The following is a 26253-nucleotide window of genomic DNA, read 5'->3' on the forward strand; positions in this document are numbered from 1 at the left end:
TCACAGCCACTGGAAGCTGTTGGAATAAACATTATTGTCTTTTACATCTCAGCACGATTGACTTTCCAGTTAGTCCTGCTGGGATAAAAGAACTTCTCTTGTTTGAAATCGGCCATCAGAGTGGTCCTCATCTCCACCTGGACCCAAAGGTGAGACATTCATGGCCTCTAAGCTTGAGTACTACAAAATAGCATAACCAGCCATCAAACCAAATTCCCTCAAAAGCATATTCTGTGTCCCCACCTAGAAATCTACATCTTTGCTGAGCTCACACCACAGAATCAGTTTTCATGCCAGCTAGCCTGTATAGTAATCAAAGACTTCCTTGACTTGCACCTGTTTTTAAAATTGTATTTTGTTTCAAAACCGTAGACACCCATAGTCAAGGCTGTAACCAAAGGTAACCAAAGACAAGGGGCTGCAGGAGACATCTTTGATAGATGCTGTCTCTGACAGATGCTCCTTCTCCCAAGAGAATACAGTTGCCATGGACCTCATGATCCTGAGGTTCAAAAAACCCACTATTGAATCTCTGGTTTGATTCACGTTGTTCTGCACAAGATATACTCACATGCGCACAAAATGCACCCTGGCCCTGGCTCCCCTTCTCCCCATTCCTCAAACAGCTGGGTAGAAAAGTGACATGACTTGCTTTCCATTCATTTTTGAGAAAGAAACACTGTCATTTCTCTTTTAAATACTTGAGAGATTTTGTGGAACTAAATTTAACAAGGTCAGATAAAAGCCTCCTTGAACAGGTAGATCAAACTTTAAGAAAAAAACTTGGATTTTGGTCTCTTGCATTTTGTGACCCTCACTCTATGTATGCTACAGAAAGAAAAGGCCCATGTGAATTAGGTGTGTACCGACGCTGAAGCAGTGCCTTGGAGAAGTAATTACACTTTGCCAGAGTATCAATTTCTATTTGTGGAAGGAAAGATTATCGGTCTTTTGAAACAACTTTCTTTCTGCCCATGCCATCCTGCAGAGAGCCTGCATCACTCACTGATGCTGTTTGCCACACCTCCCGTGCTCTTTCCCATTTAACTCTGCTTTACCCTGGCACTTCTTAGTTTATCGCAGCCTCTGCGGGAGCTGGCCTTTGCGGCTCTCCCGTCCCGAAGGAGTTAACCGGCTTTATTACACAAGCTCTTTAACATTCGGGATGAAATGCGCGCCCCTCCTCTCCTACAATCTGTTCGTCGGCTTCAGCTCGCACTTCTCCCCGGCTGGGTGCAAGCCCGGTGCCACTGGCGGTGCCCTGAGCCTCCGTGCCCGGGTGTGTTCCCGGGTGTGTTCCCGGGTGTGTTCCCGGCTGTGTGCCCGGCTGTGTGCCCGGCTGTCCGCCTTGCCCCGCTCCGGCCCCGCTCATGCCACCGCCGGCACCGCGAGCCCGCCTGCTGTCCGTCCGTCCGTCCGTCCGTCTGTCCGTCTGTCCGTGTGCGCACATGAGAGGAGCGCAGCGAGGGGAGGCGAGACCGTCCCGTTTGTAGGAAGCTCCGGCGGCCGATGCGAGGTGTGAACGAAAGCTCCGCCGTCTCTCGGGCTGCTGCAAGCCGACAGACCGCCCCGCACAATGCCGTCTTTTGATGAGGTTTTGAAGGAGGCTGGGGAATTTGGAAGATTTCAAAAGAGGGTCTTTTTCCTCCTTAGCCAGACAGGCATAACTTTTTCTTCCCTGTTCGCCAGCGTAGTTTTCCTTGGGCGAGCACCAGGCAACTTCTGGTGCAGGATCCCCGGGGCAGCTGAATTAAGTGAACGATGTGGCTGGACACTGGAAGAGGAACGAAACTTCACGGTCCTTCCCCTGCACCTGGGGAACGAGTCCTTCAGCGGGGAGTGCCAGAGGCTGGATGTCACTTGGGACACCTCTGTCAGCTGTGCCAGCCCCCTCGCCCGCTCTGGCAATCGCAGCGCGGACAACCTGCCGCTCGTCCCTTGCCACCGTAACTGGGTCTACGAACAGCCCCACTCATCCATTGTCAGCGAGGTAAGGAAAACACCCACCCTCTAATCAGCGGTGTCTATCCCCATGTGGGATTGCAGCAGTAAAATGGGATTGCCAATGTAAGGGTTGTGGTTTTGCTGGCTGGTTTTCCTCTCCAGATTTATTTAATTTTGAGTCCCAAGCAAGTCCAGACAATGAGCATGATCAAGTGCTGGCACCAAACTTTTAGGGAAAGGTGAGCTGATATGGAAGACGGCTGTTCAAAGCCAAGTGCCCACACAGAGTCGAATACCCTGCAGAGATATTGCTCTGTCTCCAGAGGAATTTAAGATTAAAACAAAGACTTAAGTCTTTGCAGCTGAGGCTTCTGGTGCTCAGTGTCGGGCCAGCACCTTTGGTGGTGTAAATTCCAAGTGTGCTCTATGACCAGGATCAATGTAGATTATCTCTTCTCTGTATTTCCAGTATTGAATATGTAAGTTTGCAAGTAATAAAAACAACAGGTGGCAGGCTGCCTATCTGAGATCTGGCAGAAGTCAGCAGAAGTGATTGTGCTTACTAAAGAAAAAAAATGAAACAAACAAACACACATTTTTGTCCAAAGCTAACATTCAGCTTTTCCTGAACATCAGTGTCAGAGAACTGCAGGCTATTATCACTAGTGGTAAGCTCTGGCAAATGCAGTGATTTTTTTAATGAGGCTGCAAAAGGCCAGTGAAGATGCTTTCCTAGGAGGTCCTTTATGTAATCTGTAATTGTACTGTGGTCTGGCTCCAAAACACAGTTCCCTACACTAGGAGTGTGCATTTTAGGGTCATTCTGACCGCAATTGTCACTGACACAGTGATGAAAAATATGAAGTGGGCTTAGAGGGATTGGCTCAGAAATAATCAAGGTGCACTGCAAAATGTGTCAGCACAACTGAGGGCTCTGCTCCCTCTCTGTCTCATGAGCCTTCTGCTGTGCTTTTTAATTTGGTGCTTGCACTGTGACTCCTAGAGGCACTCTTGCTGGCCAGGTCCAACTCGCATGGAGGCTGCTGGGCTGTGACCTGTGCCACTTGGAACCCCTTCCCAGTTTTGCAACATTTTCTGGATAAATCATATCCCATGAGACTCAATTTCTTCATCTAAAAAGGAGGCTTGTGGCATGCATGTCCTGACTGAATTGCTCTGAGATTAGCTACTAAAAGGGGCTCGATGTCTTGTTAATGAGTTATATATGCAGTAAAGACAATTTATATCCCAGATTTAATTTAGTTTCTTTTCACCCAGCTGAGTCTCTAGCAAACCATGACTCAATTTGGGCTCTGTTTAATTAGCTCACCAAAGACTTCTTTTCTTACCCATCTCCTTGTAAATGCTTCATTTTGTCCATGTGTGCTGAAATGTTTCTTTCAGCTAAAGACTTCTGGCATGTCTTGTTGAATCAGCAGTGGAAGTGACCAGGGAGACAAAGTTAAAAGGATGAGCTACAAAATAGCTCCAGGATGCGGGTTCAGGGAGAAAGAGAGAGAAAGGAAAAAAAAAGTCAATGTACTGAAGGAGTTCTTCCAGGCCTATGGTAAGCACAGGTCCAGTGTGGATTTGCAGTGTGTCAGGGGATTTGGAGGGCAAAAGCAGGCATATAAAGCTTTGTCTGTGAATAGATTTCATATTACACAGGAGATCTGGCAGCCAAAGCACTGGCTATTGCAATAAGTTCTGAGCACCCTTCAGAAGCTAAAAATCATGTGACTGATTTGTGAGGAGTTGCGAAATGAATGACATTGTGGTACCTGACTTCACTGCCCACGTTGCTCACTGGCCATTCCCTCATCTGAGATAGCTGTCTTATGCAAAGGTGCTCACAGTAACATCAGCAGAAGGAAGTGAAGGAAAAAGGGGAGTGTGGATTGATACAAAGCACACACTTCTTTGTAAGTATTACTTGGGGTGCCTCTGCATCACCTGCTGCTGCAGGATTCACAGGGCTCAGTGCTGGGTTACAGTGAGGCTCTGGGAGAATGTACAGGACTTTCCTCCTTCAGCATTTGAGGAGAAGAGCAAATTGTATTAAGAAATCATCACAGAAGCAACACTTGGCAAAGCCAGTTACCTTGTTCTACTGATGGGCTCCACCACAGTATTGCTAAAGATTCCCTCTTAAGATCTTTTGCTTCCCAATGGGCTCTGAGAATAGGTCCCTACTTCTGCAGTGACTTGGCCAAGGGTGTCTGTGCTCTGTTGCTTTAGATCAGCCTTTTCTGAAGACAATTCAGATTTGAGAAAGTGGTGCTGCACATACAAACCTGCAATGTGTTGGAGTTGAGCAAACAAGACCTGGGTTGACATAAATGTTTTGAGGTATCATTTTGAGACACAGCTGTGTTGAGGTGGTGGAGCTGTGCAGAGGACCTTGGCACAGTGCAATCAGCTCCAGTTTAATTGAGCATATCTTACATATCTCCCTGTGAATCTGCATCAGCAGCAGGATGGGGATGCAGTGGCTTCTCAGATTTTTCTTGGAGAGGGAAGCTGACAGGGAAAATTATGAAGGTAAATCAATTCTCAAATCAAATCAAAACTCAAGACAGCTGGTGTCATCTGAAATGGTGCTGGTCCCAGCAGGTGGCTGGCACAGCTCAGGAGGGAGGGCTGGTGACAACAGCAGTTTCTCAGAGGGAAGAGGGAAGGGAAGGACTATGTTTCTGTGCAGCAGATGGAGATGGAGAAACAAGAGGTGTGCTGGGAGGCTGTAGTGGACTGGGGGGCCATGGCCTCATGCTTTGGCCCAGGGGTCTGGAAGGGAACCCAGGTCACTCCATGCGCTCTGCAGCACTTGGAACAGAAAGTATTTTGCCTGCCACATCCTGCTGGGTGAGCCCTGTGGCCCTGGACCCATGTATCCAGGAAATATTGAAGTCAATAAACCTAACTTTTCCAGGAAACTGTGCTGAAGACGGGGTCACTGATCTTCGAGACTGCTGGGCTTTGGCACTATGTACTATTATCCCTGAGAGACAAACCCAGCTCTTTGTGACAGGGCAGCTGGAGAGAGTGTGCAGAGAACCATTTTCTTCAGACATTTTTGTCATTGGTGACTCCTCCAGGCATGGCCATGAGTTACAATTGCTACTGCAGTGAAATGGTGTGAGGTGGTGGAGGAAAGGAAGAGGGAGGTCTGTGTGGTCATCAGCAGCTACAGCACAGATGGGCATATTTTAGACAGCATATATTTCAGCTTTTGTCAGCAGGAGTTGAGCAGAAGGGACAGATTTCATTATGTGTTGTCTGCAGCAAATCTGCACAGATTATGCCATTTTGAGACCTAACAATACTTTGTTGCTGAAGTGTGAGGTCTGAGGTAGACAAATGATCATCTGAATATAGCCTATTGCTCCTGCTGAGAATTGATCTTCTTAATTCTCTGCTCGCCAGCCATCTCAGAAAACACCAGTCAACCTCTGCAGTGAAACCTGGAAGGAAACAAATAATGTTTGTCTCATGGTTTTTACAGTCCCTCAGAGAAAGAGATAACATGTCAGTCAAACTCAGGGTGGAAAAAACACAGCTGATCCTGCTGCTATCTTCCTCCAAGGGAATAAACAACCCAATTTACCCTCAAGTTGTTGATCTAGTGTGACTCTTGTTATTGGCATGGCAGCATATCCTGTCTAATTTTCACTGTCATGGTGGGATTAATATTAATTAGGGGAGGGAAAAGGGCATACAGAGAGCAGAGGGAGCAACCACCACTGAATTTCTTGAGACTCTAAGATTACTCTGTATGAGAGGGGCTGGAGCAGCTGCTTGCAGGGGTTATGACAGTGGGGTTGTGCTTCTTCCACTCTCATCAAACTCACTGGTACTAGTCGAGGGTTCAATTTTTTCCTTATTTTTTTGAGGACCGCTGCTGCTTTCCCCTATTATGAGATGAATTTCTCTACCTCCCTCTTGCTTTGGCCCTGAAGAGACAGAGAAAAAGGAGAAGTACAGAACTAGCCTTTTGTGCTAGGACACTTAATAAATGAGGTGATACCAGTGGCAGGGACACAAAGTTCATGGGTCTTCAGTCATGCACAGGAGGGAAACTTTACAAAGCTTTCAAAACTAACCTGTCCTTCAGGCCCTGAGCCCCAGTGCCCTGCCCACACGGTAGTGACTGACTCCTCTTGTCTGGGTAAATGCTTGAAACAAGACAAGGAGAAGGACAGCTGCTTCATCCCTTGGCATTCTGCCAGAAGCATTGGCAGAAAGTGAAAAAGAAGATAATTTCTCCCTTTCCACTACAGGCACTTGCAGAGGGGTTTGTTGCAGTAAGAGTGTGGGAAAGATAGCAGTTTGAAAGGGCAGTGGACAAGAGAAGAGGAGAACTGCTCAGCAACAAATAAGGAACATGCAGCAATAGTCAGCATCTCCCCAGGTTTCCTGAAACTATGAATATCTCACTGAACCATTTGTCACTGGGAGTGAAAGGGTAAACCAAACTCTTTTTGGTCACTTGTATGAATGCCATTTAAAAAGTGTGTCTGGACTCTGGACATGCTGCTGCAACTGGGCTGAAGAATCACTGTAAAATTCTTTATTGACCATAGAGTTTAATCCATTGTTTTGTAATTTAATTGTAACAGGCAATAAAGCTCGTCAAAACTCCTCTCCAAGGCTGCTACATTTTGAGGAGCTTTTAATGGTATGCTGTGATTTAAAACAATATATTTCTACAGGGTGTGCTGAAGTGAATAAAGATCTCTCAAGTACCAGGAATTACAAGTTTGTGGTTCGTAGGTCAAATGAAATGGAAAGTGAAATGGAAAATGCTTGCCTTGTTCCAAAGCCATGAAGAAGTGAGAAGTTGCCACAGTCCCATATTTCTCAGTCAGTAGTCATGTACAAGCTCATCCAGTTGCCACTCCTTCTTACAGAGATTACACCACTGGCGAGCTACAGGGAGCCTCTTTCTTCTCCCAGAGAGATCTCACTTAGGTGGTTTGCTGCTTCTTTACAGATCAGTGAAGCAGCCAGCACCGTTCCTTCCAATCACACCACTGCTCCTGTAAATCTGAGCATCCCCTTTGTGTCCAAGCCTCAGCACATATGCAGGTGCTCATGATAGGGATGTATTTGTAACCAGCAGTGGATGGCTGCATGGACTGCAAGGCTGGCAGGGAGGACAGAACTGTTTTCCCCATCTGTTAAGGACACTAGAGAGGAATGTCTGGAAGGAGCTGGTCCCTGCAGTCTGTCTGTGATGGCAGCACCTCATTTCTGCTTACAATGACAGCTCGTTGGCAATGTTAAGAGAAAAGCAGTGAGGAAGTGGATTGTTTCCCAGTCTGGGCAGCTTTTTAGTCAGCTCCCTAAACAGAAAGGGTCTGTGCTCAGGTGCACCGTGGTTTGTGTCCTGCAGTGGATAGAAATCCTGCAGGTGGGGTCAGGGCTGAAAGCAGAGGTGAGTTGCAGGGCTGTGCTGGGTGCCTGCTGTAGTGCACTGAGGGGCTTGGCTGAGAGCATGGCCAAGCCTGGAAGAGGCTGTGTCCTTAGCTGGAGCTGGCCAGCTGAGCTGGGTCACCTGCTTGGTGAGTACAGAGAGGAGCCCGCTCGCTGGGCTCCAGCAGGGTCCGATAGGGTGTAGCCAGAGCTGTGCAGAACAACAAACAGGCTTAAGATGAGGGGAAGAAAACCCTAAGGTTTTATTTTACTTTTTCATATCCTTCTCCCCCTGCCCTCTGGCGCTGCAATAAATTCTTTAGCATTTTTAGAAGTGTGAACATCAGCCTGTGCACGGAGGGGTGTGTGAATGTTCAGAGACAGAGAGGAGGCACGGTGCCACTACCCTTTGTGTTTGGGAGTGGGGCCGTACAGGAGGACCAAGGACTAGCTGGAGGCAGTCTGAAAACGTGGGTAAACTGTTTCAGATCATTTTCTTCCAAGGGATGAATATAGGGATAACTTTCATGCACAACCACCCCGGGGCACAGCTGAAGCAGTGAAGTGGGTCTGGCAGGCGGCTTGGATAAAGAAAAGGTCTCTGCAGGGTGTTCAATTCTCTTTTAAAGGTTACATTCCCCTCTAAAGGTTATGTTTGCAAATGAAAAACCAGACATTAGCAGGGTGATGACTTCAATGCTAGGTGCTACGTCAAGCAAACAGAAGTGCTTATCTATATCAGAATTTATTTAAATACTTAGGAAATGACAAAGTGCAGCCCTAACTTAGAGAACAGTTAGTGTATTGTCAGTAATCTTCAGAAAGCCCATAGCTCCTTAGAAGTTTCCTGTATGTTACTATTTCCCAGAATATATACAATATTTGGCTATATTGTTAGTGTAGAGATAGTTTTAGCTGCTGCATATATCATAGGAAATTGCTGTACAGATGAAAGAATCTTCTCTGTTAAAGATACTTTCCCCTTCCTTTCTGGCATGCATTTGTTCTCCTCCTTTCATGATAGTTTATCCCTTGCTTCTTTGCAGTAAAGAGAGATCAAATAATTTAAAAATAAATACAGTTTTTGAAAAGGGATCAAGGAGAGTCCCAAGCTCTGGCATCAGCATAGGCAATTGCATTGTAATTTAAAAAATCTTCTTTCAATGGTCATTCTCATAAATCCCCACTGTTTTCCAAAGATACATCTTTTGATACTATTTGCTAGCATTGTCATAGCTTCAAAAACCATGAGGTTAAGCAGCATTTGAAATCTGAAAGTGCTGCTCCAAGTTCAATCTGTTTTAGGAAAGCATTGCAATTGCCCTTGAGTATGACAGCTGAGAGAAGGTTTTATCCCTCTCAGAGGTTTCTGTAGCTTTTGTTCAAGATTTACAGAAGTGGAAGCCAGGTGCTCATAGCTTGACTTGGCTGAAAGGTGGGCAGTCAGACTCCCTGGAGTAATGGGATTAACATCAAAACCATGAATTAAAGTCAGTGGAGGTGGGATATCTACTGGGTTGGAGACCTGTGAGGTGCCCCTTGTATGTCCTGTGTAGGCACCTCTGAGATCTCAGGCCCAGATAATATTCTGGGCATTACAGCAAGCAGATGGGCTGGGCTGGAGTTCAGGCACACAGCACAAAAATTTAGGGTCTGGAGAGCTGTGAATGGCTGAAGAGGCTGCTGTCTCTCTAGCCCACCCTGTGCTTACTCTGATCAAGCAGAATGCTCGAGCATTGTTGTCATGTGCTGGTGAGCACAAATGTGGCACATTGTGTGTGCCTCAGCAACCAGCACCTTGTTGACTTAAAAGATTTCTTATAGCTCACATGTGAAAGCAAAAGGGTCTCTCTAGGTAAATGGTAGCAGCTGCTGTTGTCCGTGTCTTCCTTTGGTCCTGAGGCCTCATTGCAGCAAAGATTACCCCAGGTATGGATTGTAACCTCCCAAATCCCTTGTGGTCTGCAGTGGTTAAATCTCTTTATTCTCCAGGAGTCTCTGAAGTAATTTCCCATGCCATGCTGAATATAGAATTACTTCTGTTTTAGTTTCATTCTAGCTTTAATTCCTAGTCCCTTCCTTTCTCTCAGCCACTTTCCCCTTCTCTTTGCCTCCACTCATCCCCACTCCCATCCCTGCTAGTAGTGCTAGGGAGTTACAGATGCTGCAGTATAAGGAATAGAAAAGTCTGGGAAAGCTACACCAAGAAAATACATATTCAGTGTGTCTGAAATTGACCTGAAATCTGCTTTCAGTTTCTTCAGAGACTACATGTTTTTGCTTTTATCTAGGAGGCCCCAAGAGGAATAACTAAACCGTTTCTGTAAGATGCTGTTTTCACTGGCAATAGCTGGAAGAGACCCTTATTCTGCACCAAACAAAGTCAGGACTTTGCCTTGGCACCACATTTAACAGTGTTATTTGCAGAAGAGAAATTTGCTTTCCAAATCTGGACAAGTGATGTATGAAAGGCAGCATCCTCTTGGCAAGGAGGAGCTCTCTGTGTTCATGACCACTTTAAGAGTGCTTACTATGAGCCCACTGATGCTTGTTATTGAGCAATCATATTTGAGCTTCTCCTTCCCCTTCCTTTTCCCCTTCCCATTTGGACCTTTGCAGTTCTGTCATGTTTTGCCCTGAGGGTGACAAATGACCCAGCTGGGTGCTTATGCCTCTCCCTTGTTCCCACAGTATGATCTCGTGTGTGGCAATGGCTGGATGCTGGATCTCTCACAAGCCATCCTCAATCTGGGGTTCCTGGCTGGAGCATTTCTCTTGGGCTATGCTGCTGACAGGTACAGTATGAGCTCTGCCGTCCTTTGTTAGGAGGTGAAACCACCCTCAGTATCACCTGCAATAGCCATGTGTCAAGATTCTCCAGGTTTTATTCTCTTTGGGCAAATATCCCCAGAATGAGTTAGCAAAACCCAGCCAATGTAACTTTTACTTTTATTTGGGCTGGAAACTTTATGCGACTGTATTTACTGGTCCTGTTTGGACCTTAAAATGCCATGAAATGAGCTTTTCTTGTGGTTTCCAAAGTTTTCTGTGCACATCTGGATCCAGGAAGGGCAGAAGGACACTGAAACAAAAAGGAAAGCATTCAGAGGAGCTTTCTGACTGATGTTTACTGAAGGATGTTCAATAGATGCACCATTGATGAAGAAAGCTGTTACCTGAGGATAGAAGGAAGGGGCTCAGTGTGATAACTCTCTCCATTCACAGGCTGCACTCATGTTTACCTCCGAGGTCATAGCTCCTGCCAACCAGTCCTCAGCCCTGTGTGAGCTGGATGAAACCAAGGGAAGGTCCCTCTCAACCTCACCCATTCTGTGATTTTGTGAAAAGGTGTGGGTGATATTCAGGCTTGAGTAGCTAACCTGCTCTAGAGTGGGGAGCTCCCACAAGCTCTACCTTGCTCTGAAAGTAAAGAAGAGAGCCTAGTTTGTGCTTTGTGCTGCTATTTAACAGTAGGCAGCCTGTCCATTGGCTGAGAGCACCACTGATGGCTTCAGTGACAGACCATTTTTATTCAGTTTGTAAATTACTTTCTGCCTGGTTTATATTTTCTTTCATATCTGTATACTAGATATTATAAGTTACTATTTAATTACTATATAATATATATATATAGTTACTATATAATAGCAACTTAGAGTATGATTTCTTCATAGGCAAACTTATCTGTAATGGCATCTCAAACAGAAAATTTTGAATTAGCAAACAAAAGTAATTCCAAGGTAAACCTTGTCTTTCCAAGGGAATTAGGGAAAAAGCAAGGAAAAAAAAGGCCATGGCACAGACTAACTTAAGATATCTCTGCTCAGTGTCTGGCCAGACAATTGTGATACTAGCACCACAAAACTGTGAAAGAGCAGAGACATTACAGCCAATTATTAAAATAAAACAATATGTCTAGGAGTGCTTGTGTAGTAAGCCTAATGAAACTACTGTGCAGCTGTGAATGTTTTGACAGAACTGGGGGAATGTGCTGCAACCAGATCATTTCACTCTTGTCTCCTTGACAGCACTCAAAAGAGTGGATCTGACTGAAAATTTCTTGGGTTTTGTCCTGCATTAATTCTTTTCATTAAACCCTTTGAATAAAATGAACAAACAAATACTGTTGCAAATACTATATAGTAATATAAACAGCCACATCATTTTTCACGGTTTCTTCTTAAAACAACAAGAACAGAGAAAATATCTAGTTGTGCTCCAAAGACACAATGCCATAAAACTACAGGAACATTTTTTTTTTTTTTAAATTATAGCTTACCTTGGCAGATAATTATGTTTCTTGTTGGAAAGTGAAACTCCTGAATACATTAGGCACCTTTTGAAAAGAAGAGATTTAAACTTAAAGCAAGCCTATAATAAATAATAAAATCACATAGAGTAATTCAAGCAGAAATTACTTTCACAGAACTGGCTGAAATTATTATTAAAACACTAATTTGTGGAAACAGAAATTCCCAGCAAAAATTACCCTTATCAAAAACCTGATCAAATTAAAGACCTGAGCTGGAACATATGGGCCATAGTTTAGGTACAAAAAGATATTTTGTTTTCTAAAACAAAATGGGCGTTGGTGAGTACATCACAAGTTTTGAAATTAGTGATGTAAAGACAGTGATACCTACCACAGGGAAAAGAGTTCTGTATCCCAAGGGCCAATACTACAAAGTTTCAGAGAGCCAGCTTCTGGAAAAAAGCTTCTCAAAAAGGCACTGTCAGATCTAGCATTAAAATGAAATGTTGGGGGAAAAAGAAAAGTCTTTGTGTCTTTTCACGATTTCCACTTTCTTTTCCATTTTCAACAGATATGGCAGAATCCTCATCTACCTGCTCTCCTGCCTTGGGGTTGGGATATGTGGTGTCATAGTGGCATTTTCACCAAATTTTACTGTATTTTTGATCTTCCGTTTTCTCCAAGGCATGTTTGGCAAGGGAACCTGGATGACATGCTATGTGATTGGTGAGAGCTGTTACCTTCTTTTTTTCTTGGTTAGGGAAAGTGAGGGATTTTTGGAGGACAAAGGCTCTGGCTGCATCTACTTGTCATAAAATTTTTTCTTGGGAACAAAGCACTGGAGTCAGCAAACAAAGAGTAACCCAAGTCCATCCTAGTTACTGCATTTGTCTTCCAATGACTAAGAGGTGAAGGAATGGATCATTCATATATAAAGGCTTTGTTATTACGTAGAAGATCACCAGGATGATAAAAATCTACAGAGCAAGCCCCAAATAAACTGGCTACAGAAACAGGGAGGTAGTTTATTTTGGCAGAGTCTGAATGTCTTCCACAGATGCTCAGAGGAGTTAGCTGCCTCTCACCACTGGGAGGACAGCTTGGCTGGCTGCTTTCATTCTTTAGCTGGAACACTTTACATAGTGTCAGGCTGGGCACCAGGGTCCATATTAGGATTAATATTTTCCTGAAAAGGGAAAAGAAAGGCAAGCTTTGTTATAAATAGCATCAAAACAGCAGGGATACAGAATCTTTGGTAGATTATAATTTATCAGTCTATAGTCTATAGCAATGAAGCTCCCTGCATAGCAAGCTTCCTCCTGACAAGGAGGGGATATTGTTGTGGTGTCTTGAATGACTGCCAGGTTCAGTAGGGCAGTAATAAAAAATTAAAAGGCCAGACATTGAGGAAGGCATCCTGCAAGAGAGGAGATGTCAGATTTACTTAAAAATAAAACCAGCCATTTGGTGATCTACTGTTATAAATCAAAACATAGTGATAATATCGTTATATAGGGCAAAAGCTTGTATCACTGCTGTTGTCTATGAGGCCTGTGACAAGTGTTTAAAATTCCTAGTGGAATTTAGATGAATGGGAGTGAATTGCAACCAGACATAAACACTTACAAGGGGACCTGGGAGTACTGTGGTGATGAATGTGCAAACATACCAGTCTAGACCTCTTAGCATCTAAAGCCAAGAAGAACCTTATTTTTCTGGGCTGTTAACACTGCTGAGCAGCTCCTGTCCAAGATCCAGTGAAAGGACCAGAAGCTGCTTTTCCTCTTACTTCCATGCACATGGCTTAATTTTAAACTGAGATCTTATCTTGAAACTTTGGCAAGTGCTCTAACTAGCAATATGCTTTATGACAGACCCATGGCTTGCTTAAAATGTCCAAGCTTTAACAGAAAGGAGTGGTTTTCAATGCTCAGATCAGGCTGCCTGACTTTGGGGAAAGATTCAGAGATCCTCAGGTACATTGTATTACTGCAGACCTAAGCAAGGTGCCTAACTCTTGGGAAGAGTGATTCCTTTCAAATCTCTTCAGGGATCCACTCTTATCTCCTGAAATCGCCCAGAGTATTTTCCAGCCTAACATCTTTTGAGAAACATGTACAGATCAAAGGCTTGCTTGCACCAGGAGGTTGGTTGTTATTAATACATTTCCAAAGCTCTTGATGCGTGTTTCAGGCTGCCCCAATAACCTCCCTTTGCTTCTACATGCATTCCAGCTCTTTTGGGGGCAGTGCTAATCAGCTATCTTCAGGCAACAGAGTTTCCCCTGAGCTATCCAGACATGATGGATAGTCAATAAAAATGGTCATGTTATCATATCTCTCTGCATTGACAGCCAAAACAAACTATTTTTACTTGTAAATTTGTGCCTGCTTTAGCAAAATAAATAAATAAATAAATTTAAAATAAAATGTTTTCTGTGCACTTCAAAAAGCAGAGTAAAAGTCTCTGCTTTTACTCTGAAGGTGTTGTAGTGGAGACAGTTTTGGAACAAACAGGAGACACTTTTTCATGCATTGATCACCTCAGTTATGGATGTCATGGCCATGGGATATTGCCTGAAAAACGAGCATAGGTTTCAGAGCTACTGGACACATTCACAAAATAAAAAAATCCACCAAATGATTAAAAAAAACCCAAACAACAAAACCTAAGACTTTCCTAATAAATAAACGAACAAACCAGACTGGATCATACCTTACAAGCATACAGAGCAACCAGCATGATATGGTTAAACTCTCTTCCCCACAGATACCTTGTCCATATTACCTGCTGGGAGCAGCCTCTGCCTGAAGGATCCCCTTGGCTGGGGCATGTGCCAAAACTGCACCAGGGAGAGTGCTAAGGATTTCCCACCAAGCATGATCTGGTGCAGTCTCAGCCTCCTCTTGTGGCCCTGTGGGACTCAGTAGCAAACTGAGTTCTGTGGTCAGAAACCCCCCTGGCTGAAGAAGGGTGGGTGAGTTGATGAGGAGGTGCCACTCGTGTTTGCCCTGGACAGCCTCACTTACATGCCTGTACTGCTGAAGACAGCATGCTGAGCTAGACAGACCTGTGGCCTGATACAGCATAGCCTTCCTTACATTTGACCTCTAATAGTTTTTTTTTTCAAATTGGGCTTGTTTCTTTGTTATTTATTTTGGCTTTGTTTCTGCTCAGTGACGGAGATCGTTGGTTCCGATCAGCGGATTGTTGGAATTGTGATTCAGATATTCTTTACCCTGGGAATTATAATTCTCCCTGGAATTGCATACTTGATTCCCACCTGGCAGGGGATCCAGCTGGCCATTTCACTGCCCAACTTCCTCTTCCTGCTCTACTATTGGTAATGTTGCAGTCATTGTCATTATTGCTACTGCTATTTGAGCACCTTGAGAGTCCTGCTGTGGCTCCAGGTCTCCAGTTGTAGGTTAGGGAGAAGATATTTGCATATTGTTGACTTTGTAATTTGTAATTCCCTTTTAGTGAATCACAAACATACATTACTTCAGCTTTTCTGCCCACAGTTTGCCTCTCTGATCAGCCACAACTGGCCCTTCACAGAACTCTGCTCTGTTTATAAGGTTAACTTGACCCAGGTTTGTTTTTCCCATCAACCATGAGACCCCACTTCTGCCTCCCATTATGTACTTAGTTAAAGTCTGACCTTGCCCTCAGGTCCCCTGAGCTGGGCAGTACAGCTGATGAGAAAGCAGAGCTCCAAGCCATGGTAAATACCTGTCTCATTGCAGCCGTCCTGTGGAATGGATCCAAAGAGACAAACCTACAGAGCCTCCTCCTGAACATTGCTTCCTTAAACACTGTCTGCTGTGAACCCTAAAATAGTGAATGATCCTAACTCTAGGCTAGCAGAAACTGAAATACCCATCAGTGCTTTGTGTTCAGTTTATAAGAGAGGTATACATTTGTGTGTGTGTATCTTACAGTGATGCAGCCAGAAGCTCCCTGATCTGCCTGAATGTGTTAATCTACGTGTTTAGTGTTGGCTTTAATTGCTGCTGTTCTACAGGAACCTTCTTTGCTTGTTGGTCATGCTTTTGATAACCATTGTGCAGATACAATAGTTAGATTTCTGATTTTTCAACTTTGGAGGGTATTGATGTAGTCTATTTTCTTCTTTCTTGCCTGCTACAATCAAATAATTTACAGAAGGCTGACTGGAAAAGCAGTCCTCAAAGAGTTTTTGTAGCCCAAAGTCTGAAAGATCTGTGCTTTGTGTTAACACAGGGTAAAAGACAAAAAAGTTAGGTTGACTTCTGATGTTACAAGGTAAAAGCCTTATTTACAACTTCTGCTCTTACAGGGTGGTTCCTGAATCTCCACGTTGGCTCCTGACACGCAGAAAGGGAGAGAAGGCATTAAAAATCATGCGCAATATTGCAAAACACAATGGGAAATTTCTCTCACCACATTACTCAGAGGTACAGTCATATGTTTGAGCTAGAGGCTTTTTCTAAGCTTTCTTGGGCTTTGGAAGGTTCAGTGGTGTTAAAATGTGTTCTCTTTAAGGGATGGATGACACACTCGAAGGGTCACAGCAGAACAGTTTGTTGTCAGACACACAACTACTTTGTTAATTGCAAGATGGGAAAAGTGAACTGGCTGGAAATATAGGGGCTGAAATAAGGAATTAGGTCTTCCTTTTGTAACACTACTACTTGAAAAACTTGTGGGAAATATCAGAAACTGACCTGAGAGGCAATGGTATTTCATAGAAGTTGCCATTTTATCTGACAGAGAGAGTGGAGATAGCAGGATCCACTTTTCTGGCTCTTCTTCTACAAGTTCCTTTCACAACTCTAAGAGAAAAAGAAATTGGATTTTGAGTACGAATTTGCTTTCATCCCAACAGGGAGAAAATGCACTGCAAAGTTCACAACTGAGGAAGCTCTGTCTGAGATCACTATTTACAAAGTAGGATGATATGTGTTACAGTCCTTTGGCCAGTGGTCGTGACAGAACTTGAAAGGACTGATGCATTTCAAATAGTGCTGTTGTGACATTGCAGCATTTGGCTCGTTCTGTGCTGGTAGCAAGTGTCTGGCTCTCAGACCATGATTACTGCAGCATTGGACTTATGGTTCAGTGAGAACAGCTGTGGTTAACTGGAGTGATAATTAAGATCCTTTTCAACCCAAAACATTCCATGATTCCTGTGCTGGGACCCCAGAGCTGGAGGCAGCACTGCAGGTGGGGTCTCACCAGGACAAAGCAGAGGTGCAGAATCCCCTCCTTCCCCCTGCTGCCCACACTGCTTTGGATGCAGCCCAGGATAAAATTGGCTCTCTGGGATCCAAGTGCACATTGCTGGGTCATGTCCATCTCTCATCCACCAGAACCTCCAAGTCCTTCTGGGCATGGCTGCTCTTGGTGTGTGCATTCCCAGCCTGTGTTGATACCAGGGGTTCCCTGGATCCAGGTGCAGGACCCTGTTAAACCTCTTGTTAAACCTCATGAGATTACAAAAGGACATGGAGCTGCTGGAGTAAGTCCAGAGGAGGGCTGTGAAATGATCAGAGGACAGGAGCACCTCTCCTGTGAGGAAAGGCTGAGAGAGCTGGGCTCACTCAGCCCAGAGAAATGAAGTTTCCAGAGAGACCTTAGAGCTGCCTTCCAGTACCTAAAGGGGAGTTACAAGAGAGCTGGAGAGGGACTTCGGTCAGGGGTGTGAAGGAACAGAACAAGAAGGAATAGCTTCAAACTGAAAGAGGGCAGTTTTAGATTAGATATTAAGAAGAAAATCTTCACTGTGAGAGTGATGAGGCACTGGAACACATTTCCCAGAGAAGCTGTAAATGCCCCATCCTGGACAGTGTTCAAGGCCAGGCTGGACAAGGCTTAGAGCAACCTGGCCTAGTAGACAGTGTCCCTGGCCATGGCAAGGGAGCTGGAACTAGAGGAACTTTATTGCCCCTTCCAGCCCAAACCTTCTAGGATTCTATGAATTATTGTATTTTGCTGAAGCATTTACACCAGCGTGATTCCCACATCCAGGTCAGAATTATGCAGTGCCCACTGTTCCCCAAGTCATGTAGCAGGAAGTTTGTGCTGCTGCAGTTTCCCATCCACATTCAGCCCTGCATTCCTACACCCACATTCTCTCCAGGCATCATCATTTTCAAAGCATCATGTCAGAAAGATGTGTCTTTCCTTGCTTTTTGTTTTGAGTTGTATTTTTATTTTTTCCAAAAGTATCCAAGCTCATAAGCTCATATCTTAAGCCACTCACAGCTGCAACAGATTAACCTCCACACATCCAGATTTGTGCTGGATCTGTTCCCAGGACCTTTCTAATATAAAATCTCTGTCATCCTTTGTGCTGTGTTACACACATAGGAAAGAGAGCATCTCCAGGAAGTGCATGGGTAATGGATCAAGGGTATTTCTCACATTAACTGATATCAAACTTCTCTTTCATGAAACAGCTCCAGAATTTCAGGCTAAGTGCTGTAGGTGTGGAGGCTCAGGGAGAAGTGAGAGGCATTATCCCTCAATGCACTTGGGCTCAGATTTTCCAGTATGTCTGCATCAATTTCACTGGCCAAGTCCCTTACACAGCTCTGGATGTTGCAGCTTTGGGTTTTTGCTGGCATGCAGAAATGATGGATAACCTTTATATGACAAAGGATAAACATTTGCTGCTTATGCTTTGTGAATTACGACACTGGCATAGGTCAACCCAAACCAGAACTCATTAAATTAATTGTAAAATATAAACCCTTTTTTTTTTCCAGTTGCTCATATTTATCCTATCATGGAGAGTTTTTTCAAACTAATGTTCTAATTTTTAGTCTCTGTCCAAAACCAGAATGAACTGCAACTCTCTGATTAGGAGCTGCATCTTAAGAGAATTTTGGATCAAAACCTGTCCCTTTAGCTACAGATTTTTTCCTACCCTATAGAACTTATCTAGATATATGTATTTCTTGCATACATTAACTTACATATGCAAATGTTATATACATCCATGTAGGTATAAACCTGCATGGTCCATGGAGAATTAGCATGCATAGAACTAAATACATAAAAATAATTGTGGGAAAACATATGGAATTTTTCTGGAACATGAAAATATGAGAGAAGTTATAAAACTTCATCCAGGGTTTTCAATTAGTGTGTCTTTGGAAACATGGGCCCTGTCATTGAATTCCTGACTGCACTGGTGTGAATAGCTCTCCTTGACTTCAAAAGACAAAAAGAGGATTTTTTTCCCCTGCAAAGTGTTGACTCTCCATAGTGCTTTTTTTCTTCATCTATAAAAAGGTGCTCAGCAATGCTTGGGGTTATTTTGACTTTATTAAGACATGAAAATACAAGTGGCAGTTGTGCTGAATTTATCTTTAGTCCTCTGGAAATCTAAAACCATATTTGCACAAAGTCACAACTGATGGCTGGCAGCCTGTTCTTATAAACAACAGACATGGCAGCTTTATAACCACACTATGAGAGAGTCCAAGAGCAGTGCAGAAACCCAGCAACCTCAGCCTGCCTCGCTCAGGACTCTGGCATGCAGCACAAGTGGCAGTGCTTTGAAGAAAACCTTTGGCTCTGGTTACAGAAGAAAAGGGAGAGGGAGTATAAAGGAGTTCAAACAATTGTGGGGCTTCTCTGTCGTACAAAGTAAGTAAGACTGACTTTGTGTCAGTCAGATATGAAAAAGTCATGTGTAAATACATCCAGCGAAATCTCACCTAAAAGCAGCTGTGCTGCCTTATGATATGATAAAACAAATGGAGGATGAAAGCTTTGGGCTCAGCCATGGCTGAGCTGATGAGACCCTCAGGCAATGCCTTTGGCTTTACCTGTGTTCTCCTCATGGATCTGCATGTTACCTCGAGCTTCTCTGTCTTTTCACTCCTGTCTCCCCTCTGGCCTGGGCCCCTGCACCTGTGTGAGCAGAAGGTGCTGTGGTAATAAAGAGGGGTTTGCTCCCCTCTTTGCCCTTTTAGGCCTCCCCTCTCAGGAGGGGTCAATAATGGAGAGTTAAAGCAGCAAGACTGCCTAAAATCCTCCTAAAAATGGCACAGCATGTTTAACCCTATGTTCCCCACAGCTGCTTTGAGAGCTGATAGCAATCCCAGTTGTGGCTGCCAGTTCTTGGGCAGTATCATGGTTGGTCCTTGCCTAAAACTGCCTCTGCATTATCTTCCTTGTGTCTTCTTTGTTTGCCAATTGACCACATGAACACAGGGCTTCCACCTGGCTTGCACAGCATGGTTAAAAACTGCTGGCCAAAGTTAAAGACAGCCTAATGTTCAATGTAACTAATCCCTTTTTGGCCCTGCTAGTATTCTGGCTCTCTAATATCTACAGCAATGAATTTCAATGGGTAAACACAGAACTGTGTGAAATGCTGCTCTTTTCTGTTAGTCTAGCCAGTAATTTCATTGAGTGTCTCATTGTGATCGTTTTGGAGGCAGCTGAGAACAGATTTTTTTATACTTTGTAGGCAGTATGAGGACCATTAACTCAGCAGGTTATTTTTTTCAGAGTGAAAGCCATGTTCAGCACAGTGCACGTGTATTTTAGGACCCTCTGAATTTCATTGGTTGAATATTTTGTAGCACCCAAGCACTGTCACAGATCTGCTCTTTCTTCTACTCCCCTTTCCTTCCTGCTGCCCAGCTGTGCCACCAGTGATGTTCCCAAGCCCACTGCTTGCTGTTCAGCCCCTCTGTCCCTGCTCCCCTCAGCCCACTGCTTTGCCCTGTCTCTTCCTCTCTGCCACCCCTGGCAGAAGACAATTCTGCCCAGTGGCCCTGATGTGACAATGACTGCTTATTATCTTCCAAGAAAATCCAAGCCAGCAAGGAGGAAAAAATTTTTCCATTCACAAGATTGGGGATTTTTTAATAGACTTTTTCTCAATCAACATTAAGGAAAGCTCACAGCCATATCCAGTTATTTGCTGTTCCAACACCTGTGCACCGCTCTGGAGTGCTGTGAGCAGCAAACTGGCTTGTCAGCACCTCTGCTTGCTGGACTGGAATATTGCTGATCACTCTATTTACCCAGAAACTCTGTCCCAGTGTGTGTCTGATTCCTGGCAGCTGACTGCTGCTCACTTGTCTCCTCAGATCACTATCAGCAATGAGGAGGTCAGCAACCCCTCCTTTCTCGACCTGGTGAGGACTCCCCAGATGAGGAGGAGCACACTCATCCTGATGTATGCCTGGTGAGTGCCCATGTCAGTCCAACTTGTTACCTGGGAGGTGGGTTTTGAGGAAAGATTCCCTTGTGACTCTCCAGCTGCTTGCAATCATTTGTTTGCCTCTCTTTCCCCCCTTTGCTGTTTAGGTTCACAAGTGCCCTTATCTACCAAGGGCTTGTCATGCGCCTGGGAATTATTGGAGGAAACCTCTACCTAGACTTCTTCATCTCAGGAGCTGTGGAGCTGCCCGCTGCTTTCCTAATCATAGTGACAATTGATCGCATTGGCCGGCGCCTGCCCTTCGCCATGAGCAACATCGTGGCCAGCATCACGTGTCTCATCACTGCCTTCCTGCCAGAAGGTGATTCCCTTCCCTGTGTCAGGCTCTGCAGGTCAATGGCTTCCCCCTGACACCCCCTGAGCAAGGATAGCCAGACACACAGAACTGCAGATGAAAGTGAAAGCATCTGGTGATACAAGCAGCACCCAAGTGTCATGGAACAACACACCTTATTTGCACATAGATGGCCCTGGGACATGGAATAGCCTTATCTGTAATGGGTTATGAACAACATAACTACTGGGAGTAGTCTTAGAGAAAAGATATATGAAGGCCCTGCACTCTCTTTAAAGGCAAATGCAAGGGAAGAATATACAAACATAATGGGAATATGCATTCCCTGACATGGAACACTCTTAGTGATCTAAGAAATCAGTGATTTTGTCATCTTGGTAGTCTTTTCCTTTACAAGTAAAACAATGCAAACCACAACACAATATAGGGGTTGTGGTAAGCATCACAGAGATTGTTGCCTTGCTCTCTCTTCCAGGGATTTGGACAATGCTAAGAGGCTGGAAGAAAGATACGTCTTTTGATTAAGCCATTCTTATCTGGTTTCAAGGACAGCTAAAAGGTCTCATATTGTGCAAAGGCTTCCCAGCACTTCTCTCCTTTCTTTAAATTGTTTTCCCTACCATGTGTTTTTGGAATTGTTTTGTTGGTTTTTTATTGTTTTTTGGTTTGGGTTTGAGTTTGTGTTTTGGTTTTTTTTATCCCTAGGGAGGCATTTGGAGGTGCTTTGAATTGTATATAACCATAAGATTATGCTTTGCCTTACCATAGCTGGGACCAGCAGTTCAGTGGACACGAGAAAGGCTTATTCCTCCCCAGAACTGTTCCTACCAAAGGGAGAGACAGTCCTGGCCATCCAAATAGGTTTTAGTTTCTCAAGGTACATCACGGGGCTGCCAACAGCCTTCTCTCAGTAGGAGAGGACAGCCTTGGGATTAAGATACTTGCAGATTGGACACTTGAGGTCCAAGTCCTGCTTTAAAGAAATCTGTTTATACAGATGGAAAAAACTGCAGCTCTCAGCTGTGAGCCCCATCACACTGTGTTGCTCACACAGTTCGAGTCCCCTGGCAGAGGGAGGATCCACATGGACGTCACCATCACCTTGGGAGTCTGCTGGACTGAAGGGGTGCCATGGAGATGATGTGGATTTGTTTTGTTCTTTCCAGTCTTTGTTTTTCTTATATGTTTTTGAAAACAGAACTCTTCAGGGCAAAAGCAGTGTCTTGCAACATGGGATGAAGTTTGATGGCGGTTTGTTTGGTTGTTTTGGAAGAGAAATAAACCCAAGTGTCTCATTTTTGGTTCAGAGAAAACTGAAATGTTTTCTTGTTCTTCCACTGAAGATTTATAAAAACACAATCACTGCCAGGGCCCTCTCCAGTGGCAGAGCTCCCCTTGGTGCCAAGTTCAGGCTTGCTGTTTCACTTGCCTCCCTGTGTGCCTAGTCATGGTTAGACCATGCAGGAGATTGTCCACTCCCAAGAGCATGACAGTGCTTGTCACATTCCTTGTGATGCACTTCCAGAGAGCACCAGCTCTCCAGAGAGGGGCTGCTCACAACCACAGGGGCAGCTCTGTCCTGCCGTGTGTGGGTGAGCACCACACCCCTGCTGACGAACCAGGGCTTCCCAATGATGGATTCAGGGCAGTGGCTGCTCACCAGGGCTTGAGTGGAGCTGGGAGAGCTGGGCAGAGCCAGAGGGGCAGTGTCAGGTACAGCCTGTGCCAGTCGTGCCAGGTGTGATGGAAAGGGAGGGGAAGATGATGAGTAGCATAATTACGAGGGTGTCTAATGTGCAGTGGCTAGAAAAATTACAAAGGGTGGGTGGACTGCTCTAGGGAGAATTATTTTACTACAGCCTTCCTGGAGGTTTCGATGAGATGCGTAAATGTGGCACTTAAGGATGTGGCTTAGTGGTGGAGTAGCAGGGTTGGGTTAACAGTTGGATCCAGTGGTTTAAAAACCTAAGTGATTCTATGATTCTATGGAGCTTTAGAGGTACCTTCCTTGTGGTCAGAAGGCTTTTGGAGGTGACTCAATACTGTTTCTTACAGCATAACTCTCCTGTATAGAAAAATACTCCTGGAGCACAGTTTGGATGTGGTCATGGAAGCTTATGATGGTTATTCTCCCATCCATGCTGTTATGCCCCACCAGCATCTTGAATCAATCAACTCTAGTGATTTCTAATTCTCCAAAGCAGCCTCACATGATGTTCATAAGCAATAAATGCCAGCATAGATTGATACCTACAGCAGTGGTCTTTCAGTCTGATTTGCAGTGTTCCTGTGGTACAGTTTCTGCTGGCAGGGCCTGGGGCACTCAGAAATGCTCTGCAGGTGTGGCAGCACTTCACACAGAAGTGTTTCTTTTTGCATGAACAGATATCCCATGGCTCAAAACAACAGTTGCCACGCTGGGGAGACTGAGCATCACAATAGCTTTTGAAGTTGTCTACCTAGTGAACAGTGAATTGTACCCTACAACACTGAGGTATGTCAAAAGCTCCCAGGGATCTTCCTGCTGTTCCCTGTGCTTTTCCCCATTTCCTCTTTCACTGTCCTTTAGTTAAACTTGTTTTTTCCAGAGTTCCCCAGCTGAATAGCCACTGCTTAATGTGGATGCCACATACTGAAGAGATAATTTTGGAGCTACATCTACATTCTACTCCTTAAACTGCTGGTTGTTCTGTTTGGTAGCACCTCTCTAATATCTGGTACTTTTTGTCTTTTGCAGGAATTTTGGTGTTTCCCTGTGTTCAAGTCTGTGTGATCTTGGTGGGATCATAGCCCCATTCCTGCTTTTCCGACTCGCAGCCATTTGGTTGGAGCTACCTCTAATTATTTTCAGTAAGATTTAATTTACAATATACTTTTGGTTTAAATATCTTAACAGAGCTTTTCTTTTGGGGTAAAAGTAGCATGTGGCCTTATCTTCCCCTCAGATCAGAGCTTCTCCACCTTTATGTCCAGAGCAAGAGGCTGAATGGCAAATGGTGAAATGTGATTTCTCTGTGCAATGTGGAAATGCTCAGGTCTGCTTAGGTAACTGCTGAAGGAGTAGAAAAGAAACTGTGTGAGGTGCTTTAAGACTAAGAAACCTTACAGCTAGGTTCTGTAATTGCATAGGAGTCTGTGGCTATGCTAGACTTCTAGGAGGTAGACATGACTGGAAAAAAATCAAAATGAAAAGGATAGAATAAGAAGGGAAATTTGCACCAATGACAACTTTAGCTGACAACAAAATTGGAAAGACAAAAGACATCTTAAAAGATTACAATTATTTCAAGAAAAGACATAGATAAAATTAGAGTGTTCACATTATCTAATTATTAAATTCTGCTGCTTCTGAGGGACATATGAATTCCTTTTGTCTTAAGTAAACAGCTACAAAATCAGAGAGGATCAGAGTGAACTGTGCAACAGTCAGGGAACATTTGATTTTTTTGCTCCAGCCCTTCTATTTTTGACTTAATACATTATGTAAATTATATCTATGCAGGAAATTTTCCCAAAATATCGATTCCTAATTCAGATTGTATCTGAATGCTGTTCCTCAAGGAGGAGTTTTTATCCTGAATCACATAATTTAATTTGGCCATGGATAAAGGAAGAAAGTATTTCAGGAATATCTCAGTAGTTTCAGGAAACACAGATGCCTCTACAGGATGAAGCCCTTGGAGAAAAGGCAGATTTGTTCTACATAAGAAATACCACCCTGGTTCCTGTGCTGTTCTTTATACATTTGCCCATGTGAACTTATCTCAGGTTTTTGACTTCTGAGATCTCCCTTTGGGGAGATCAGGCTGCAAATGAGGTCCTAGCCCCCAAGTGATTTTGTAACAGGATAAATTAATGTAACACAGAGGTGTTTGATTTGAGTAAGTTAATCAGAGCTAGCTGATGCACTTAAAACATCTCACTTAAAACTCAATCTGAATAAACTTTGCTCAGTGGATAAATGCTGAAAATAAATAAACAATGCTCTTATTTATTTTGTATTTCCTCAATATCTGTCATAGGTATTCTTGCAGCTGTCTGTGGCCTCCTAGTATTGCTTTTACCAGAGACAAAGGGAATCTCATTACCAGAGACAGTGGAGGATGTGGAGCAGCTTCCAAGGTATGAGATGCATTTTCTTACTTATACTTGGGTGAGGTTTCCTGGGGATATTTTCCTCCCACTTTACCAACTGTCATAAAGTATTGATGTTTTCCAGTGTCCAAGTAAATTCCCAATTAGTCTGATGCTATGAGCAGGTGGTCTTTTCCTCAATAGAAACCTGAACTTTGCAGTATCACTATGGAAGGCTATTAAAAAAAATGTATGGGGATAAAGTGTGTATTTTTCTCATAGACACACAAAGTTTTCCTATGCATGTCTGGGAGCAGAAAGCAATAGTGGACAAGAGAGGTGCTGCAAAGCATAGCCTGTGACTCTCTGCTCGAGGAAATCAGCAATTATCTCAGCCAAGCCATCCTGTGAAGAAGGGCCCCTTATCATGGATGCAATCCCACAATTTGTGAAGTCATTTAAAAGTCACATATGAGATGGATTTGGAGCTGAAGAGTTGTAGGCACAGCTTTCCCACTCCTGACACACAGCAAACCAGACTCTTCATTGCCCTGCAGATATGTGGGGAATATTTACACCTTGGCAAAATAATTTGAGGATCTAGTGCTACACATTAATGTTTCAAGGGGAGGCTTTGGATGTTACATTAGCAACTTTTGCCTGATTCAATGTAAAAACTAAAGAAAGGAAATTTTCTATTCAAAAAAATTATGTTTCAGTACTGCAGCTTGACTACAACTTGAACTATGTATTTTTCTGTTTTTTCACACTTACACTCCTCTTCTGTTTTAACAGTCATTTTGGAAAATGTGTCAAGAAAGGGAAACACCGGGACACCAACTCTTATATTTGACTTTTGAAGGACAGCACTGAGCTAACAGCTTTGTTCCCATACTGGGAATTTGTTCTCTACCTGTCACCATTTCAAAATTTGCTGCAGAATATGGATTAAACTTCATGTTCTCCTTCTTCTAAGCACAAGGACATTTAATACAAGTAGTGTATTTTTCTATGAATGTGGAATAAATACTTTTTTTTCTGAGTACA

At 43.8% G+C, this 26253-nt stretch overlaps 1 protein-coding gene across 2 annotated transcripts; it reads left to right on the forward strand.

Annotated features, from left to right (window-relative positions):
* The first annotated feature begins 1281 nt into the window (after positions 1-1281).
* LOC107202234 (solute carrier family 22 member 3-like) lies at positions 1282-26253 on the forward strand. Of its 2 annotated transcripts, XM_015622744.2 has the most exons (11): positions 1282-1990; positions 10048-10151; positions 12180-12334; positions 14786-14951; positions 15930-16047; positions 20704-20801; positions 20924-21138; positions 23518-23626; positions 23870-23982; positions 25155-25254; positions 26002-26253. In XM_015622744.2, the coding sequence occupies exons 1-11, from the start codon at positions 1577-1579 to the stop codon at positions 26057-26059; spliced, it is 1650 nt and encodes a 549-aa protein (XP_015478230.1). In that variant the 5' UTR covers positions 1282-1576; the 3' UTR covers positions 26060-26253. The 2 variants fall into 2 exon arrangements, with proteins under 2 accessions (XP_015478230.1, XP_015478233.1); XM_015622747.2 differs by lacking the exon at positions 14786-14951 and having other exon boundaries at positions 1294-1990; positions 12293-12334.

Source organism: Parus major, chromosome 3 (assembly GCF_001522545.3).
Source record: "Parus major isolate Abel chromosome 3, Parus_major1.1, whole genome shotgun sequence".
Taxonomy (NCBI): domain Eukaryota; kingdom Metazoa; phylum Chordata; class Aves; order Passeriformes; family Paridae; genus Parus; species Parus major.